At 44.2% G+C, this 15,728-nt stretch overlaps 2 protein-coding genes across 2 annotated transcripts; both read right to left on the minus strand.

Moving 5' to 3' along the window:
- On the minus strand, positions 1–10,245 carry c12h1orf198 (chromosome 12 C1orf198 homolog). Its single transcript, XM_037685947.1, has 6 exons — positions 9,902–10,245; positions 2,529–2,579; positions 2,315–2,440; positions 1,887–2,054; positions 1,386–1,730; positions 1–1,274 (listed from the first exon to the last, which is right to left on the minus strand). Exons 1-6 carry the CDS (start codon positions 10,205–10,207, stop codon positions 1,218–1,220), a joined length of 1,053 nt encoding a protein of 350 aa, XP_037541875.1. The 5' UTR covers positions 10,208–10,245; the 3' UTR covers positions 1–1,217.
- Positions 10,246–12,137: 1,892 nt separating this feature from the next.
- Positions 12,138–15,707, minus strand: LOC119418624 (gap junction Cx32.2 protein). The gene is made up of 3 exons (XM_037685948.1): positions 15,579–15,707; positions 14,748–14,881; positions 12,138–13,156 (listed from the first exon to the last, which is right to left on the minus strand). The coding sequence occupies exons 2-3, from the start codon at positions 14,874–14,876 to the stop codon at positions 12,503–12,505; spliced, it is 783 nt and encodes a 260-aa protein (XP_037541876.1). The 5' UTR covers positions 14,877–14,881; positions 15,579–15,707; the 3' UTR covers positions 12,138–12,502.
- Between the last annotated feature and the right edge of the window lie 21 nt (positions 15,708–15,728).

Here is a 15,728-nt window from a genome sequence, read left to right on the forward strand (position 1 = left end):
CTCTGTAAAGTCTTTTCAGAAACGAGACCTCGGCGGTTTGATGGTTCTGAACCGTGACACTTCGCGTTGTTCGTCATTCATCCCTACTTGGTTTTTTTATATTCTAAACACACAATCTAGAACAAAATAACTCCTTTACATAAAACAGTAAAGTGGTTAAAAATTAATTTGACAGAAAAACAAACATCTGCATTTCATTTATTTTCAAACTAATAAATGAATGAGTGCATTATTCACACAACAGAAGATACAATCAGAGGATTAAAATATAAAACTCGGTAAAATAGTTCTCTAGATAGGTTCTGTTTTGGGCTGGGACACGAACATGATCCCTGCCACTCTTGTTTCCCAACAGGCAAACGTTTCGATGTGTATACGGATATTTATCAAAGCATAAAGATCTGCGCCGCTTTGGTTTAAGGTGAAAGTTGTGATGTAGTGAGAAGTGTCGGTGTGGAGCTACATCTGTACAAGATCTTCAACATCTGGGCACACAACCCATTACCAGGACTTCAGCTTTACCATCTTTGTCCTAATCCCTAAATGAACAAGTTTAATTTTAGATTGGAATATTTAAATTAAAAATATATTCTGACAAAATGACATGATTTTCCCATCAAGTCTTAAATACTTCCCAGTAACTAACGGTTTAATATCTGCAGGACAGGACTACACCACTGACGACTACAATCTATAAAACCTGGAGGTTTATGCATTAAAAATATGTATAGTAATAAATAAAAGCACAGAAGAGCAAACTGAATTTGACAGTTTTAGATTCGTAGTGAAGAACTGTTTGCTAAAGTAGGAGCTCCGTGACACTGCAGCCACATTTTCAGCAACAAATCAACATTTTTTGTGACTAATATTTGCAGAAGTTTTCAAATATGTCCACAAATGGAAACCTCACTTGATGTCCAATAATTTTATTCCTATGCCATTCAGCTTATCTTCACGTGCACCGTAGGAGTAAAACTGAGTGTTTGGCAATAAGTTTAAACATCAGAAAGGATGATGGAAGAAAAAAATAAAACAAAGCGCCAGCATAAAGGAGGCGAGATCATGTCTCAACAAACCACTGAGGATGATGACGAGCATAACGTGATCATTTTGAAGAACGGCGTCTCTTAAATCTAGAAGGGGATGTTGGTGGCCATGGCAGTGTGGTCCTTCATGAAAGTGATGATGAGGAGGCGGTAACTGGTCTCAGACGAGGGTTACCAGTTGTCTAAGAAGTCAAATCCAGTCTTCAGGATGTTGCTGCTCGTGTTAAACTGTAAGAAAAAGCGCACGTTTGACCAATCGGCATGCTTGTTCGCATTTGATGTCCAGTAAGTCGGACTAATGAGAAGTGAATCTAAAGCACGAGCCGTTTCAGGACTCACCTGGGAAAAGGTGGCGCTGTCCACGTTGGGCGACCCCTCGTCCTCCTTCTCCACAGCAGCAGCGGGGTTAGAAGGCTTCGACATCAAGCTAGAGGAGAACATTTCGTCCACAGTGTTGCTGACTGACGGCAGGGTGCTCTGAGATCTCTCCCAGCCTCCAACAGAGACGCTGACAGGTGGGACAGGGGCTGGGGCGATGGAGATGGATGCGGGCGTTGCACTGACGGCGGTGGGGGCGGGGGGCTGGGGGGCAGGAGGCTTGGGCGCTCTCGGCTTGATGCTTTTGGCAGCAACTGGAGGATGAGACTCTGTTGCCTCAGGCTCCTTGGAGTTCAAGGAGCTCTCCTGAAGATACATTTTAATGTGACAGAGCTGAATCATAAACGAACACTCGTTACTGGAAATTGTGCCAAAAATAACTTGCGAGAAGAAAATATCAGACAAAACAATTTCTGGAAGAAGTTAAAAAAGAAAATACACCAAAAAGTTTTTAGTTCGTACCGGTCTGAGGTAGGAAGGGAGGGGTTTCTCTCCTTTCTCCAGGGATTTGATCTGACTGGGGGTCAAGGACTGGAAGTCCGCTTTCTCACCTTCCAGTCTTGACCTCTCGGCACTGATCTTCCAGAACGATGACTCCTCCTCAGGCCTTCGTCCCTCACTCACAGATACCTTAATATTCATATTATAACAGTCCTGATCAAGAATTGCAGATGTGGAATAGAAGACGCAGGCAATCATCTATAAATTTAAATAATTCTTGACTCAAGATAATTCTGTCTGAAAAACCTTGTATGTAAGAATACTTCATCACCACATCATCTTAGGACTACTTAAATGCTATGTTTAAACACAATAATATATATATATATACATATATATACACACCAGAAAACCACATCAGTTTACAGTTTAGAAAAATGAATCCATACCTTGGTTCCTGGCGTAGTCTTGCCAGGCTGACTGGAATGAGAAACCTTTGCAGTCTTGGTGTCAACCTGGGAAACGGTGATCACTTGATCTGTGGAGCCTGGGGCCAAGCTGAACTCCATCTGACTCTGAAAGATAAGAAATCATTTTAGAACGGCATTCAGATTTATCTTTACCACGTATCAATGTGTACCGCAGCACTGAATCAGGTTATACCTTTGTTTCCCAGGAGAAGGGGGCAGAATGTTCATCCTGCCACGTAATGTCCTAAAATAGAAAACACAGGATTGGATCAGTAAGTTCATGGTTAAAAATACTCACTGCAAAAAAAAATAAAAAATCACCAAAAAGTAAGAAACAAAATTGGCACTTCTTCCCCTCTAATCAATGATTATTACAGCTCTAAAATAAAAATAAAAACTTGGATGTAAATTTTGTGAACGGCTGCAAGCTACCGTCACAGACGTCTACACCTCCAGATGCAGGAAGAGGGCCACCTGCATCATGAAGGACCCCACTCACCCAGCACACACACTTTTTGTCCCGCTCCCCTCAGGCAGAAGGTTGAGGAGCATTACGTGTAGAACCACTAGACTGAGGAACAGCTTCTACCCTGAAGCTGTTAAGACTCATAAATCCCTAACCAGAAAAATCACTGTAATGCCACTAATTGGTGATACGTGGCAGATTATCCATGCTGCTCATTTTTTTACCCATAAGCTGCTATATTCATACCCATCTGCTCACAACACACTCATGTTCAGGCTACTGTTTAATACACCGTATTACTTTAAAGTATTATTGTTTAGCATATATCTTGTTTTATTATATTTTGCTATTTTTGGGCGTAACCCTTGAGTACAAAATTTCGTTCCACCTCATGTACCACATGTGGTGTGAATGACAATAAAGAACCTCGACACAGCAGAAATGACTGAAAACGTTGGTTACGTACTGTAACCCCAGATTCTATGAATATAGGCGTAGCCCTTTAAGGCTGTCGCTGATGGTTTATCCCGTTATGCGCAGCATAAGCACTGAAAAAAAATTAGTCCACGCCCACCTGCTGTGTGGGCCCCACCCGGTCCGTATAAATTACGTTAAGAGCGGGAAATCGGCTCCCAAAATAGCTTTTTTCTTCAGCCATTTAGGAGCCAGTGAGGCCCGACGCTTAAAGGGCTACGCCTATATTCATAGAATCTGGGGTTACAGTACGTAACCAACGTTCTATTTCATATAGGCTTCGCCCTTTAAGGCTGTCGCTGATGGTTTAAGGGCGAAGCGGATGTGGTCCTCGCCTCACTGGGTCCATTCGAACACAGTAAGAAGCGGAAGCTTGCCCAAAAAACGTCTTGTCACTCAGCTCCCCGTGTGCATAAACTACGCATCGCGTAATTATGTGCCATGCACAGACGCATGTTGTGTAACTATGCGTTCTGACAAACATGAATACCCCGGAAAAGCTTTCAACATGAAGAAGAAGTTGAAAAGAGGGGGGGGGGGGGGGGCATGAACCAACTGGTTCATGGCTGAACAGTATAAACAGATTAATGTCCATGAATTGATCAATAATCAAATGAACTGATTGTTAACAATAATCATGAACTGATTAGTGACAATAGAACCAAAATCACAGACACGACTGTGACTGAAAACAACATCTCACACTGTAATGCATGCAGACAGAAGTGAGCTTAAACAGAGTTCCATGAGAACAACAATATTCATTCTGTTAGGGCACTAAGGACAGAATGTGTCATGGAACGAGCCGTTACATCACGTAGGTAAAAGCGAATAAATGAGCAGGGTGTTGACCATGCAGCCGCAGTGCAAATGTCCTGCATTGACATACCATTATGCAGAGCAGTCGAAGATGCGATACCCCTGGTCGAGTGTGCTTAGAGGTTGACAGGAGGCCCTAAATCTGATGCTCTGTAGGCTTCAGAAAAAGGCCTCACACAGCCAGTGTGACAAGCGCTGGATGGATAACGGCGACCTGCAGAAGCATCTCTATAATGCACAAACAATTGTTGAATTTGAACGCATTGCAGCTGTGCGCGTTACGTAACACGTCAACGCCTGCATCGGGCAGAGAAGATGAACAGATGCTTCCCCTTCTGATCTGTGGGGGGGAAAAGACCCCTCCAACGACATCACTCTTGATTTAAAAGAGCTCGTGATGTTTTAGGCATAAAAGCTGGGTTGGTCTTAAAACAGCTGAGCTGCCCGTCAGCCTAATTCTAAGGCATGACGAAACAACAGAGAGGGCAGATAATTACTTACCCTCTTAGCGGGTGTTAAAACCAGCAGCAGGACTGTTTAAAGAGACAAGAATTTAAATGAAAACTGATCCAGAGGCTCAATTGAAGCTTTGATCAGGGCTCGCAGGACCAGCGTTAAATCCCACTGTGGAACAAGTGGGCATGAAACAGGCCTACATCTCTGAACACCTTTTAGAAACCGCTTCATCAGCGGGTGGTTAAAAGCTGTTCTGTCTCCAAACCCTTTGTGGCAGGAAGAGATGGCTGCAACGTACGTTAAAGCGTACTGAAAACCAACTCCCTATCCATCAGGTGTTGTAGAAAAACAACACGCTGCCTAAAAAGCATGAAGTGGTCTCTAAACCTTCTCTGTACACCAGCGCTGACAAGCCGTACCCTTGATGTGTACAGAACTGTGGTAGATGCAGCACGTGAATCTTGAATTGTGCACACTATCTCCTGAGGGAGACCCATCCTCTAAGTGGGACCGCTCAGCGGTCAGACCCACAGGTGTTGACCTATTTCTGGGTAACTCTTGGTCGCTCCTCCTGCCTGAAGGAGAGCATCCTTCCTCCACGACAGTTCCACGGCGACCCCACAACCGACGTTGCAGGCCTGGGAACCATAGTGCGTTCACACGCCGGGAGCCACCAGGAGAGCTGTCAATCCCTCCTCCTGAACTCGGTTCATGGACCGTAAAAAAAACAGAGGAGGTGAGGGAAAAGAAACGCGTAAAAAGCGTTTTGGGCCACCGACTGTGAGCAAATGCGTCCCCCCCAGCGATGGATCGTCTCGCGGGCTCAGGGAAAAAACCGTAGTTGACATTGCGCGTTCTTCTCGCGTCGCAAACAGGTCCACAGCTGCTTTGCCAACTTCTGCTGTGTCTGAAAAACATCAGATCCGGATGGAGGATCCGGTCCACATAACGTGGGCCGCCCTTGGACGTCACATCAGCCCCTCTGTTCAGAACATCGGATATGTAAACTGCTCTAATAAAAGCAGGTTTGATGAACCCAACTCAGTAGCTTCCGCGCAATGTGTAACATCTGGGCTGAACGCACACCCCCCTGGCGGTTTATGTACGCAGCAGTCACCATGTTGTCTGTGTGAATCAACACGTGTTGATTCTGTAGCACGGGAGCAAAATGTTGAATCACATTCAGCACTGTGCGACACTCCAAAACATTGATGTGGGCTGATGTGCGGTGGGGCCACAGCGCCCCTACTGCTTGAGATAGGCATGTTCCCCCCCCCAACCTGACAGAGACGCGTCCGTGAAGACTGACACGTGACGTGGGTCTGCTGACGGGGACTCCCTCTGACAGAGCCAGGGTGTTTCCCCAGTGTCGGAGGTCTGCTCCCATGGAGGGAGGGACAGTGATCATCCGTCTCTTTTGTTTTACTGGATCCACACGCAGACGCGTAAACCACCTCTGGAGGCGTCTCATGTGTAACAAACCCAGCGGGACCACTGTGTGAGCTGATGACGTCATTCCCAACAGCTTCATGACGGAGACAGCTGTTACCACTTTGCCAGGTCTTACGTGGCGTAATTGGTTTTTAGAGTGTCGATTCTTGTTTGTGATAAACGAGCCGTCATGGTAATTGAGTTTAATTCCACTCCCAGATAACAATTATCTGGGCCGGGAAAATCGAGCTCTTCTTCCAGTTATGGCGAAACCCAGATTTAGCAGGTGTGATGCTAACACCTGAGCCTGTATCAATGCTTCCTGTCTGGAGTGAGACAGGGGCAGCAGGTCGTCCAGGTAAAAACAAAACTCTCATCCCTGCTTGTGCAGTGGATGCAGGGCTGTCTCCACACACTTTGAGAACGTACGAGGCGCGAGGGAGTACCCAAAAAAGGCAACCTGTTGTACTGGTACTTCATCCCTTGAAAGGCGAAACGCAGAAATTTTCTGTGTTTTGGGATGATTGGTGTGTGAAAATAGGCATCTTTTAAAACGATGGAGACAAACCAGTCGTTTTCCTGGATGTTGTCCAACAGCTGTCTGTTCATCAACATGTGAAAAAATCTGTTCATGATCGCTTTGTTGAAAGCTGACAGATCCAGAATCGGTCTCATCCCTTCGGTCCTTTTGGGGACCAGGAAGTAGCGTGAGTAAAACCCTGTGTTTTCCTCCTCGTTGGGAACTCTTGAGATTACACCTTTTATCAGAAGCTCTTGGACTTCTGCATTTAAGGCTGAGACTTGGTCTGGTGATGACAGGACCGTCTCTATAACTCCTCCGAACGGAGGGGGTCGGGTTGCAAACTGCAGCGTGTAACCCTTGCATAACACTCTGTCCATCCATCTGTCCGGTGAGCATGTTTTTAACCACTCTGCGTGACGTTCGTGGAGTGGACGTGCGTTTAAATGATGTGCCGTGTTTTGAACGGATGTCATCCAAACCTCCGCCTCGACCGCCGTCATGCGTCGCGGAAATGTTTTCCGCGTGACCCAAGGCGAGGCTTTCTCGAAAGGGCTGTTCTGCGCGCGCCCGCGCGCTGTGACTGGATCGCGGACCAACCTTCATGTCCGGGCGGGGCGGTGTGTGCTGAGGCGAGGCGTGTGTCAGCTGATGAAGTGAAGGTTGTGAGCCTCGCGGGAGCGCACGTTTCCTCTGGAGGGACGCGCGCCGCTCTCGCTGAGGGCGGGGCCCGTCATTGGATTCATTCAGCTGTCTCACGCTTATGCCGCCGTGAGCTGCTGATCGCTGGGACGCGGTGGATGACGGCCACTCGCGTTCATACAGGAGAGGCGTGTGTTGTTTTCGCTGAGAGCAGGGACCTCCACCGGACCCGGCCTGCGGTCCCACATTTATCCCGATGTGGGCCGGTGAGCGCCGGGCAGCTGTGCGTGCATCATCGACACAGTGCCGTTGGATGGAGGCTGCTTGTCTCGCTCGGGAGCGCGTTAACACCGTTGGGAGGTGATCGTGCGGGTCTGATTGACAACAAGTTATTTCGCTTACCGTGGTGTCACGTGAGCGTCTGGGCATGTGAAGGAGCGGCGGTGGATTTAAAAAACCTTTATTTAAGGACACCGGCTCTTTATGAGTGGAGGGTGTGTGTGTAGCGGCTGTGAGCTCATCCGAGCTTACAGACTGGCTAAAAACAGGCATTTTGATCTTTGAAAAATCATTTATTCAATTCCTGTGTCATTTATACACACATCCTCCGCAGACCGTCATTTCTTAAAACTTCTCCCCCGTGAGCTCTGCGGTTTGTTTGCTCCGAGCGCCGTCTGCAGGCGATCTCTGGGGAAAACGCTGAAGTGCAGGCTGCCGGACTGAGGAGGGGTGGTCTCTGGCGGGCGGGGCTGGTGGTGGAGCTGGGCGAGACGAAGCTGCTGCTGCCGTGGAGCGTCGATGTTTCTGCCTCTGCTTTTGACGATCTCTCCAGCGGGCTGGAGGACGGAATGAGCCGCGCGGCTAGATGAGATGGCGTACAGCTTCCGACGTCTCCTCCGACTGCTTCGAATTCGTCAGCATGGACGTCAAGCTGCTTCCGAACAGCGCGTCCGATGAGATGGGGCCCTCCATCCGGTCTTTGTGCAGCTTTTCCGGCAGCAATGGAGAGTGACGGAGCCAGATGGAACGTTGGATTACCGTCATCCATGCTACAATCCTCGACAGGCAAACCGAGGGAGCGGCGCACATGTTGAGGATGGCGTCTGCCGATCTACACAGGGAGCTCTTTGTCTCCTCCGGCAGGTCTGAGGTCTCAGCCTTTTCGACATGCTAAATGCTAGCAGCGCATGTTGTTGCTAACTGCGGTTGCCTGAAAACACGTCGGTGGGCTCGATTGGAGAGCTTTGGTCGCCGTCTGGTTCCTCCGGAGGGACGGGACGCTGCTCCGACCTGGACAGCTTCGCTCCGGAAGCTTCCGCGAGGCTTGGCTCCAGGGGAGGGAACCGAGGAATAGCGTCAGTTGCCTTACAGAAGGAGTTCTTTGTCTCCAAGGCAGGTCTGCGGCCTTCAGTCCCTTGGACATGCTATATGCTAGCAGCGCACGTTGTTGCTAACTGCGGCTGCCTGGAAAAGCACGTCAGTGAAAAATAACCTTTCCGCCGATCATCCGAACTGGCGGGAAAAGGCGAGGGACGTAGAAAAAAGGGGTCCCTTCATGTCAGCCTCCTCCCGGGTTCCGCCGGGCAACCCCTGAGGGCGCTGTCGGCCGGGAGCGGTGTGATCGCCGATGCGAAACGAGGTGGGATGGGGTGAGCATTCACTCAGCCCCCCTCCACCTACACTACGCTCCCCGGGAGGGAATGAGCAGCGGGGGCTGCAGCTGAGCACACCTTGCCCCGGAGGAACCATCCGGTTCGCCCCGAGGGTCGGCGATAAGAGGAAAAACACAAGATGGCGTTGTCCAGCGTGTAATGACCTGTCACTGGGAAATGTTCCCGGACGCTTACCTTGGAATAAGACTGCTGTCATCTTCTCCTCGGGGAGGAGAACTCACCGGACGACCGGAGGTCGACTGCCGGGCCAAGCATCCTTCACAAGGTTGGTCATTTACACAATTTATCTTCTTTGTTCTTCTGACAGTGCTATATTAGCTCGCTGAAGAAAAAATGGGAGCCGATTTCCCGCTCTTAACGTAATTTATACGGACCGGGTGGGGCCCACACAGCAGGTGGGCGTGGACTAATTTTTTTTCAGTGCTTATGCTGCGCATAACGGGATAAACCATCAGCGACAGCCTTAAAGGGCGAAGCCTATATGAAATAGAACAGATCTACTACAATGGCGACATCCATGGACGAGGTGCTGGGATCAGTGGATCAGAGTGGGATCAAGTCTGATCATTTTGATGTGTTCTTATCTGTTAATCCCTTTGAGCCTCAGGGACCTGAAAACAATCACACACGTGGAAAACTACTGGAGTAAACATGTTCAAACTGCACCATTTCAAGACAAATGTCCGATTTCATGGCTCTTCTTCGCGTCTTCGTGTTTGTAGCCTCTAAAAAGCTACAAAAAAATAAAATCTATGGGTTTTCTTTGGATGCTTTGTAAACTTATTTTGAACACAGTCTTTGTACCTGCCAGTTTTCTGTCTTCTTTTATTTGTTGCCGTTTGTCTCAGGAATCATTTGATGAATACTTAAACAGTTCAAAATTATAATGAGGAATGGGGGGAAATGAAACCGACACTGTATAATACCTTAAAATATTTAGCTTCGTTACACAAAATGTATGACTGTTGATAGTTTGCGCACAAAAGGAGCCGTCGTGACGTTTGTGTTCGGCTACGTGGCTAGCAAACACCCGCTGTTAGCAAACAATAGCATAATAACACCCGTTTAACTTAAAGTTTAAATACCTCTTCACCAAAGTGAACTATCTTCTGGCCCGTCTGAATGAGGAGTTTGGGGTAACAGACCACTTCGTCTCGGTCAACTTTATGCATTGCGTATCGGGCTCGGATGTGCGGGTCCATCATACAGCTGTCGATGGCGGTGTCCTGCTCCTGCGGCGTCATTTGCTCCCACGACGAGCCGTATTCGGTTTTGATTTTTTCCCGCTCCTGCATTATCTTCTTGGCCATGGAGTTGATGGAGGAAAAATACTCAAACTTCTTATCCTCCATCCTGTGGGCATCGAGCCCCACAACAGTCGCGGCGGCCATCTTTAATAGCTTCCAGCTGTTGCGGCTGTTTGTGTCGAAGAAGGAAGTATGATCTGCGCAATCACGGAAGTGGACGTAGAAGGAAGTATGATCTGCGCAATCACGGAAGTGGACGTTTTCGGCCTAAATGGCGCCATCTTGTGCTCGAGACAGAAATCCTGTCGCTTTTTTAAATACATTTTTCTAAGTACTAATACTGCCTCCAAATCCCCCAAAAGGTTTTTAATAACACAAGTTAAGGAAAATTCATACATTAAACTGTATAAAATGTTAAGACAAGATAAAAAAAAAAAAAAAAAACACCAAACCCTTGACTAGTGATCATTATGGTCACCATGGTAACCGCACACCTGTTCCTCTCACTTCACCCTCAAGTAAGACTGACAGCAACTGACTGAAAAGTAAGCCTCAAACAAACAGTGGCTGTTTAAAAACTTAAAGTTTTATCCTGAATTCTTGAATCGTTTCTGATGATAACACGTAAATGTTTATTTTTTCGGAGACGCTTAAAACGCCATAAAACGGAATGACTTATTGACTTTTTCTACTTTGAAGTACGCCAAAGCTATAGAGCTCAAAAGTGCTGGGTTTTCTTGTTTGACTGTGATCCTTTTGTTCTCTATGGGGAAACAACAACAAAGTCCATGCTCAATAATCCAGGTATACAATCCAACATTTTTCAGTCAGGTCATCTGGACAGAAATATTTTATTTGTTTATTTTTGCAGATTTTGTCTGTACAAAAATGTATTGTACATTTTTCCTCATCAGTGTGCACTTTTTGATAACTTGCATGCTTTTTTAAAATCTGTGTGATATGAAATTGTTACAAAAATATAATAATAATTAAAAAAAACATGGAATAAATATTTTTTTCTGTTTTGACCTCATTTCTCTGTCCTTGTCTCTTTGGTCCAAATTTTTCTGTAAATTAGAAACGTGATTTTCTCTGAAACCCCACATATAATTAAAATCATACAGATAAAATGATCTATATATTTGAAAGTGTCGTAGAAAAAAAAAGACAAACAATCAGGTGTAGATTCAATCAAATTTATTACAAAGCTCTGGAGAACAGCCACAGACAGTGAATACAGTACAAATACAGTTTCTGGCATGTTCTGCTGGCTAAAACACAGTTTGTTTGATTTGTATTTCCTCCCTCATGTTCTAGCTCTAGTGTTATCAGAACCACAGCTGCAAAGACACAGAGGAGCCGCTGGAGATAAGAATTTCTCATGGATTCCTGGTGAACGAACCGTGGTGTCTACCAAAACATTCAAAAGTCTCGAACAAATAAAAAGATGGGGAACCATGACGCTTCAATGTCGTCTTACAGATAGTCACATCCAAAATGATTGTAATATTGAAAATGAAAACATTGCTATATCTTTCTAAAAGTTCACAATGACCTAACATGATAAAAGCAATATAAAGGTTATTATTATTATAGTAAAATAATATTGAATGTGTCAGGAATCATATCAATAAATAATATATTTCCATCACAAAATACTGTCAAAATCCTTTAAATCTTTTCTATGCATACATGTTTAAGGTGAAAATGAAACGTGACTAATGCTAATGTTAAACTCCGGGTACTGTATTTTTCTGACTATAAGTTGCACTTAAAATCCTTTAATTTTCTCAAAAATCGACAGTGCGCCTTATAGTCTGAAAAATACAGTATTTGTTTAATGAATTTGTAAAGTTTACAATCAAGTACAAATACAATCCTCATGAAGCCTTAAGCATAAGTACTTTTGTACACAACAAAATGTTGCAAATGTATATTATCCAATGGCAAAGAAGTAAAAGTGCTTGTTACACTTTAATTTGGCTTTAAGCCACTATGCTGTGTAAAAATCAGAAATCTAAGGCCAGTGTTTGTTCAGGTTCCTCTGACATTCAGCCTGGATCGAGCTGGGTCACAGAAAACTCATGCAAAGTCGTGCAACACGCTTATTTGGGAAAACAGTATTTTCAACTGGCCCACATAACATTATGTACAAAATAAAGAGCAAGAAACAAAACAAAAAGTTTAGTTCTTAACCATTTTTCCAGGGAAATTGTGTCACCGCATGTTCTTGTTTGTTACTGTAATGCACAATGAATCTTTTTGAACATTTTACGACTTCAGATATTAAAAAAAAAAATCTCATTTTAGAAACTTCACATCTTATAAATAAATAACTCAGTATAATGGCACGAGTGTGCACCATTAACACATCTAACCCTGTTAGTTCCTTCTTAAATTGTTTGGGTTTTTCAGATTCTGCAGAACAGACCTGAAGTTTTAGGCCGTGCTGGAGTCATGGAGGCTAAGCTTCTCGTTTTTCATCAGGCTGTCGCTGGTGAAACGGGGATGAATGGCGATGGCTGTCGTCGGCACAGTTTTCGATTTCCGTCTGGATGATTGACAACATGCCAGATAGAAGATCTCTGCCACGTTGAGCACAAGAGAGATGCAGGACATGACCAGCATGAAGATGATGAAGATGGTTTTCTCAGTGGGCCGAGACATGTAGCACTCCACGGTGAAGGGACACGGGGCCCGGGAGCAGACGATTAGTGGTTCCATGACAAACCCATACAGATAATACTGCCCCACTATGAACGCTACCTCCAGAACGATTCTGAAAAAGATGGAGGTCATGTAGTTTCCCAGCAGATTGCCTTTAATCCTGACTTTGCCTTTTTCGTCAGAGTACTTGGGAACTTTGACAAATTCACTACCAGAGTGGGTTTGGATGTATTCTCTCAGTTTTTTCTCTTTGTGAATGACGTGGATGACGTGACCGAGATAGAGGAGAGTTGGTGTCGAGACAAAGATAATCTGGAGGACCCAGAACCGAATGTGTGAGATTGGGAATGCGTAGTCGTAGCAGACGTTCTTACAACCAGGCTGTTTGGTGTTGCAAATCATTTTGGACTGTTCATCACTCCAAACCTGCAAAAATCAGTTGACAGAATTATTATTCATAATCTCTTTTATTCTTATTTTTAATTCTTACTCTACGTACAGTTTATAATTTCATTCTCCTTATCATTTACATTCTCATTCCTATTCTTGTTTTTTTATTCTTAATATTATTGTCAATATCAATCTGATTTTGTTCTAGTTATTCTTCTTGTTATTTTTGTTATTTTGAGTAATATTCTTTTTTTTTATTATTATTACCATTCATTCTAAACCAGCTACTGGGGAGCACAAACCAGTGTATATCTTGTGCTGGTCCCAAGCCAGAGTAAATGGTGAGGGCTGAGTCAGGAAGGGCATCCAATGTAAAACACTTTTGCCAAAACTATAATGAGAGTTCATCTACGCGACATCCTACCAGATCGGTTGAGGCCCGGATTAACAACGACCACCACCGGTGCTGTTGACTGTCGGTAGAAATTGTGCTACTGTTAGTCGAAGACCACGAGGAAGGAAACATGTCAGGAAACAGAGAGAGAAGAGTCAAGAATATAGGACTGAGTGTTGCAACTCTAAATGTGGGGACAACGACAGGCAAAGGTAGAGAGCTGGCTGGCATGATGCAGAGAAGGAAGGTAGATGTTTTATGTGTCCAAGAGACCAAGTGGAAGGGCAGCAAGGCTCACAGCACTGGAGCAAGATTAAAACTGTTTCAAAATGGTGTAGATAGAAAGAGAAATGGAGTAGGGGTGGTCCTGAAGGAGGACTAAGGAAAAAGCCAAAGATGAGATACATGGATGCAGAGAGGACATGGAGGTAACTGGAGTGAGGACAGAGGATGCAGAGGACAGAGTGAGATGAAGGAGGATGACTCGCTGTGGAGACCCATGAAGAAGGTAAAGCCGAAAGAAGAAGAAGATATATTCTAGAAATCCAATGGTATAAACGAGTGGTTCCCAACCACGGTCCTGGCGGAACACCGTCCTGCATGTTTTACTTGTTTCTCTGCTTTGACGCATCTGGTTTGAATGAATGAGTGATTGACAGGCTTCTGAAGAACTTGAGGAAGTAAGTAAATCACTGAATCAGGCATGTTGGAGCAGGAAACAACTGAAACATGCAGGAGGGTGTTCCTCAGGGACCAGGGTTGGGAACCACTGGTATAAATGATGGAGTTCTATTTTTTTCCCAATATTTTAAAGCTAAAATATTTTCAAGTTGTACAAATAAATGTTTGAGCTGTTGCTGTTATGCTGTATTATTTTACATTATTAGTGTTCAGCGTGTATTTAGATCTTTTAGCTGATACCCTTTGGCATTCGTTTAGCGGATATCTTCTTACATCCTTCTATACTGTTTTTTTTTAATACTTTATATTTTTGCTATTTTGGGGTGTAACTGAGACCCTGAGTACATAATTTCGTTCCACCTCATGTACCACATGTGATGCGAATGATAATAAACTTGACTTGAACTTGAAATATTCAATTTAACCTGAGACCGGTCAAGTGTTGTACCTCAAAGTGGCCACCAGAGGGCGACATTTAACCTGAGAGGATTATTAAAGCCTGTGAACAAGTTTGTGTTGTGACAGAAGACAAGTGTAAAAGCAGCAGCAGACCTTCTCAGCTCCAGCTCCGAGGACCATGATCCTGAAGATAAAAAGCACACTGAGCCAGACTTTTCCCACGACAGTGGAGTGGGTCTGGACCTTATTCAGCAGCGATGACAGAAAACCCCACTCACCCATGGTGTCTGCAAACAAAGACATGTTTACACTTTAATGAACTATAATCATTTAGGTTTTCTTTATTAACTATAAAGTATATTTATGTTTCTATCTGTATTATTAATCCTTTGTGATATTTTCACAAAAATAAGTAATATTAAATAAAAATATGAGACTTATCATGAAGTTTGCAAAGTTGGTCATGCGTTTACTTTACTTTTAAAATATCTTTACAGGCTACGTTTTATTATAGAAATGCGAAACATTAAAAAAAAACTGATTTATTGGTGATATAATTTATTATTACTGATTATAATTAATTCTAAAATATCATCAGCAGAAGGTTATACTTTGTCAGGTACAATCCCACGTTTTATGTGGAAAAGTTATTGATACATAAAAACTTTATAACTGATTGTAGAGGAAAGAGAACGCAGCTCCTTGTTCAAGCCTTCAAACTGAAGTAAACCATTTTAGTGTTTGATCCAAACTGTCCTACTATTTTATCCAAAGAAAATGTGTCAAAATGATACACATGTTTAGGCTGATGGATCAATCAATCAATCCAATCAGTTTGTTTGTATGTACTTTGAATTTACTCATATATATATATATATATATATATATATGAGATGTAATAAATACAAATATATAAGGTGCATTTGATCTAATTCATGGAGCAGGAGTTATGAATATTTCTTATAAACTCTTGTCAAACCTTACCTTAGAATTCAGAAGATCCTCTCAGAGACAAAAAGAGCTGTCAGCGTTTGTGGAGCTGAATGATTGAGTGCTGCGCCCCAACACAACCTGTCCACGGTACCTTGAACTTTAGATCAGATGCTGTTGCTCAACAGTGTCACGTTGATTTGG

Source organism: Nematolebias whitei, chromosome 12, assembly GCF_014905685.2.
Source record: "Nematolebias whitei isolate Nwh7 chromosome 12, NemWhi1, whole genome shotgun sequence".
In the NCBI taxonomy this organism is placed as follows: domain Eukaryota; kingdom Metazoa; phylum Chordata; class Actinopteri; order Cyprinodontiformes; family Rivulidae; genus Nematolebias; species Nematolebias whitei.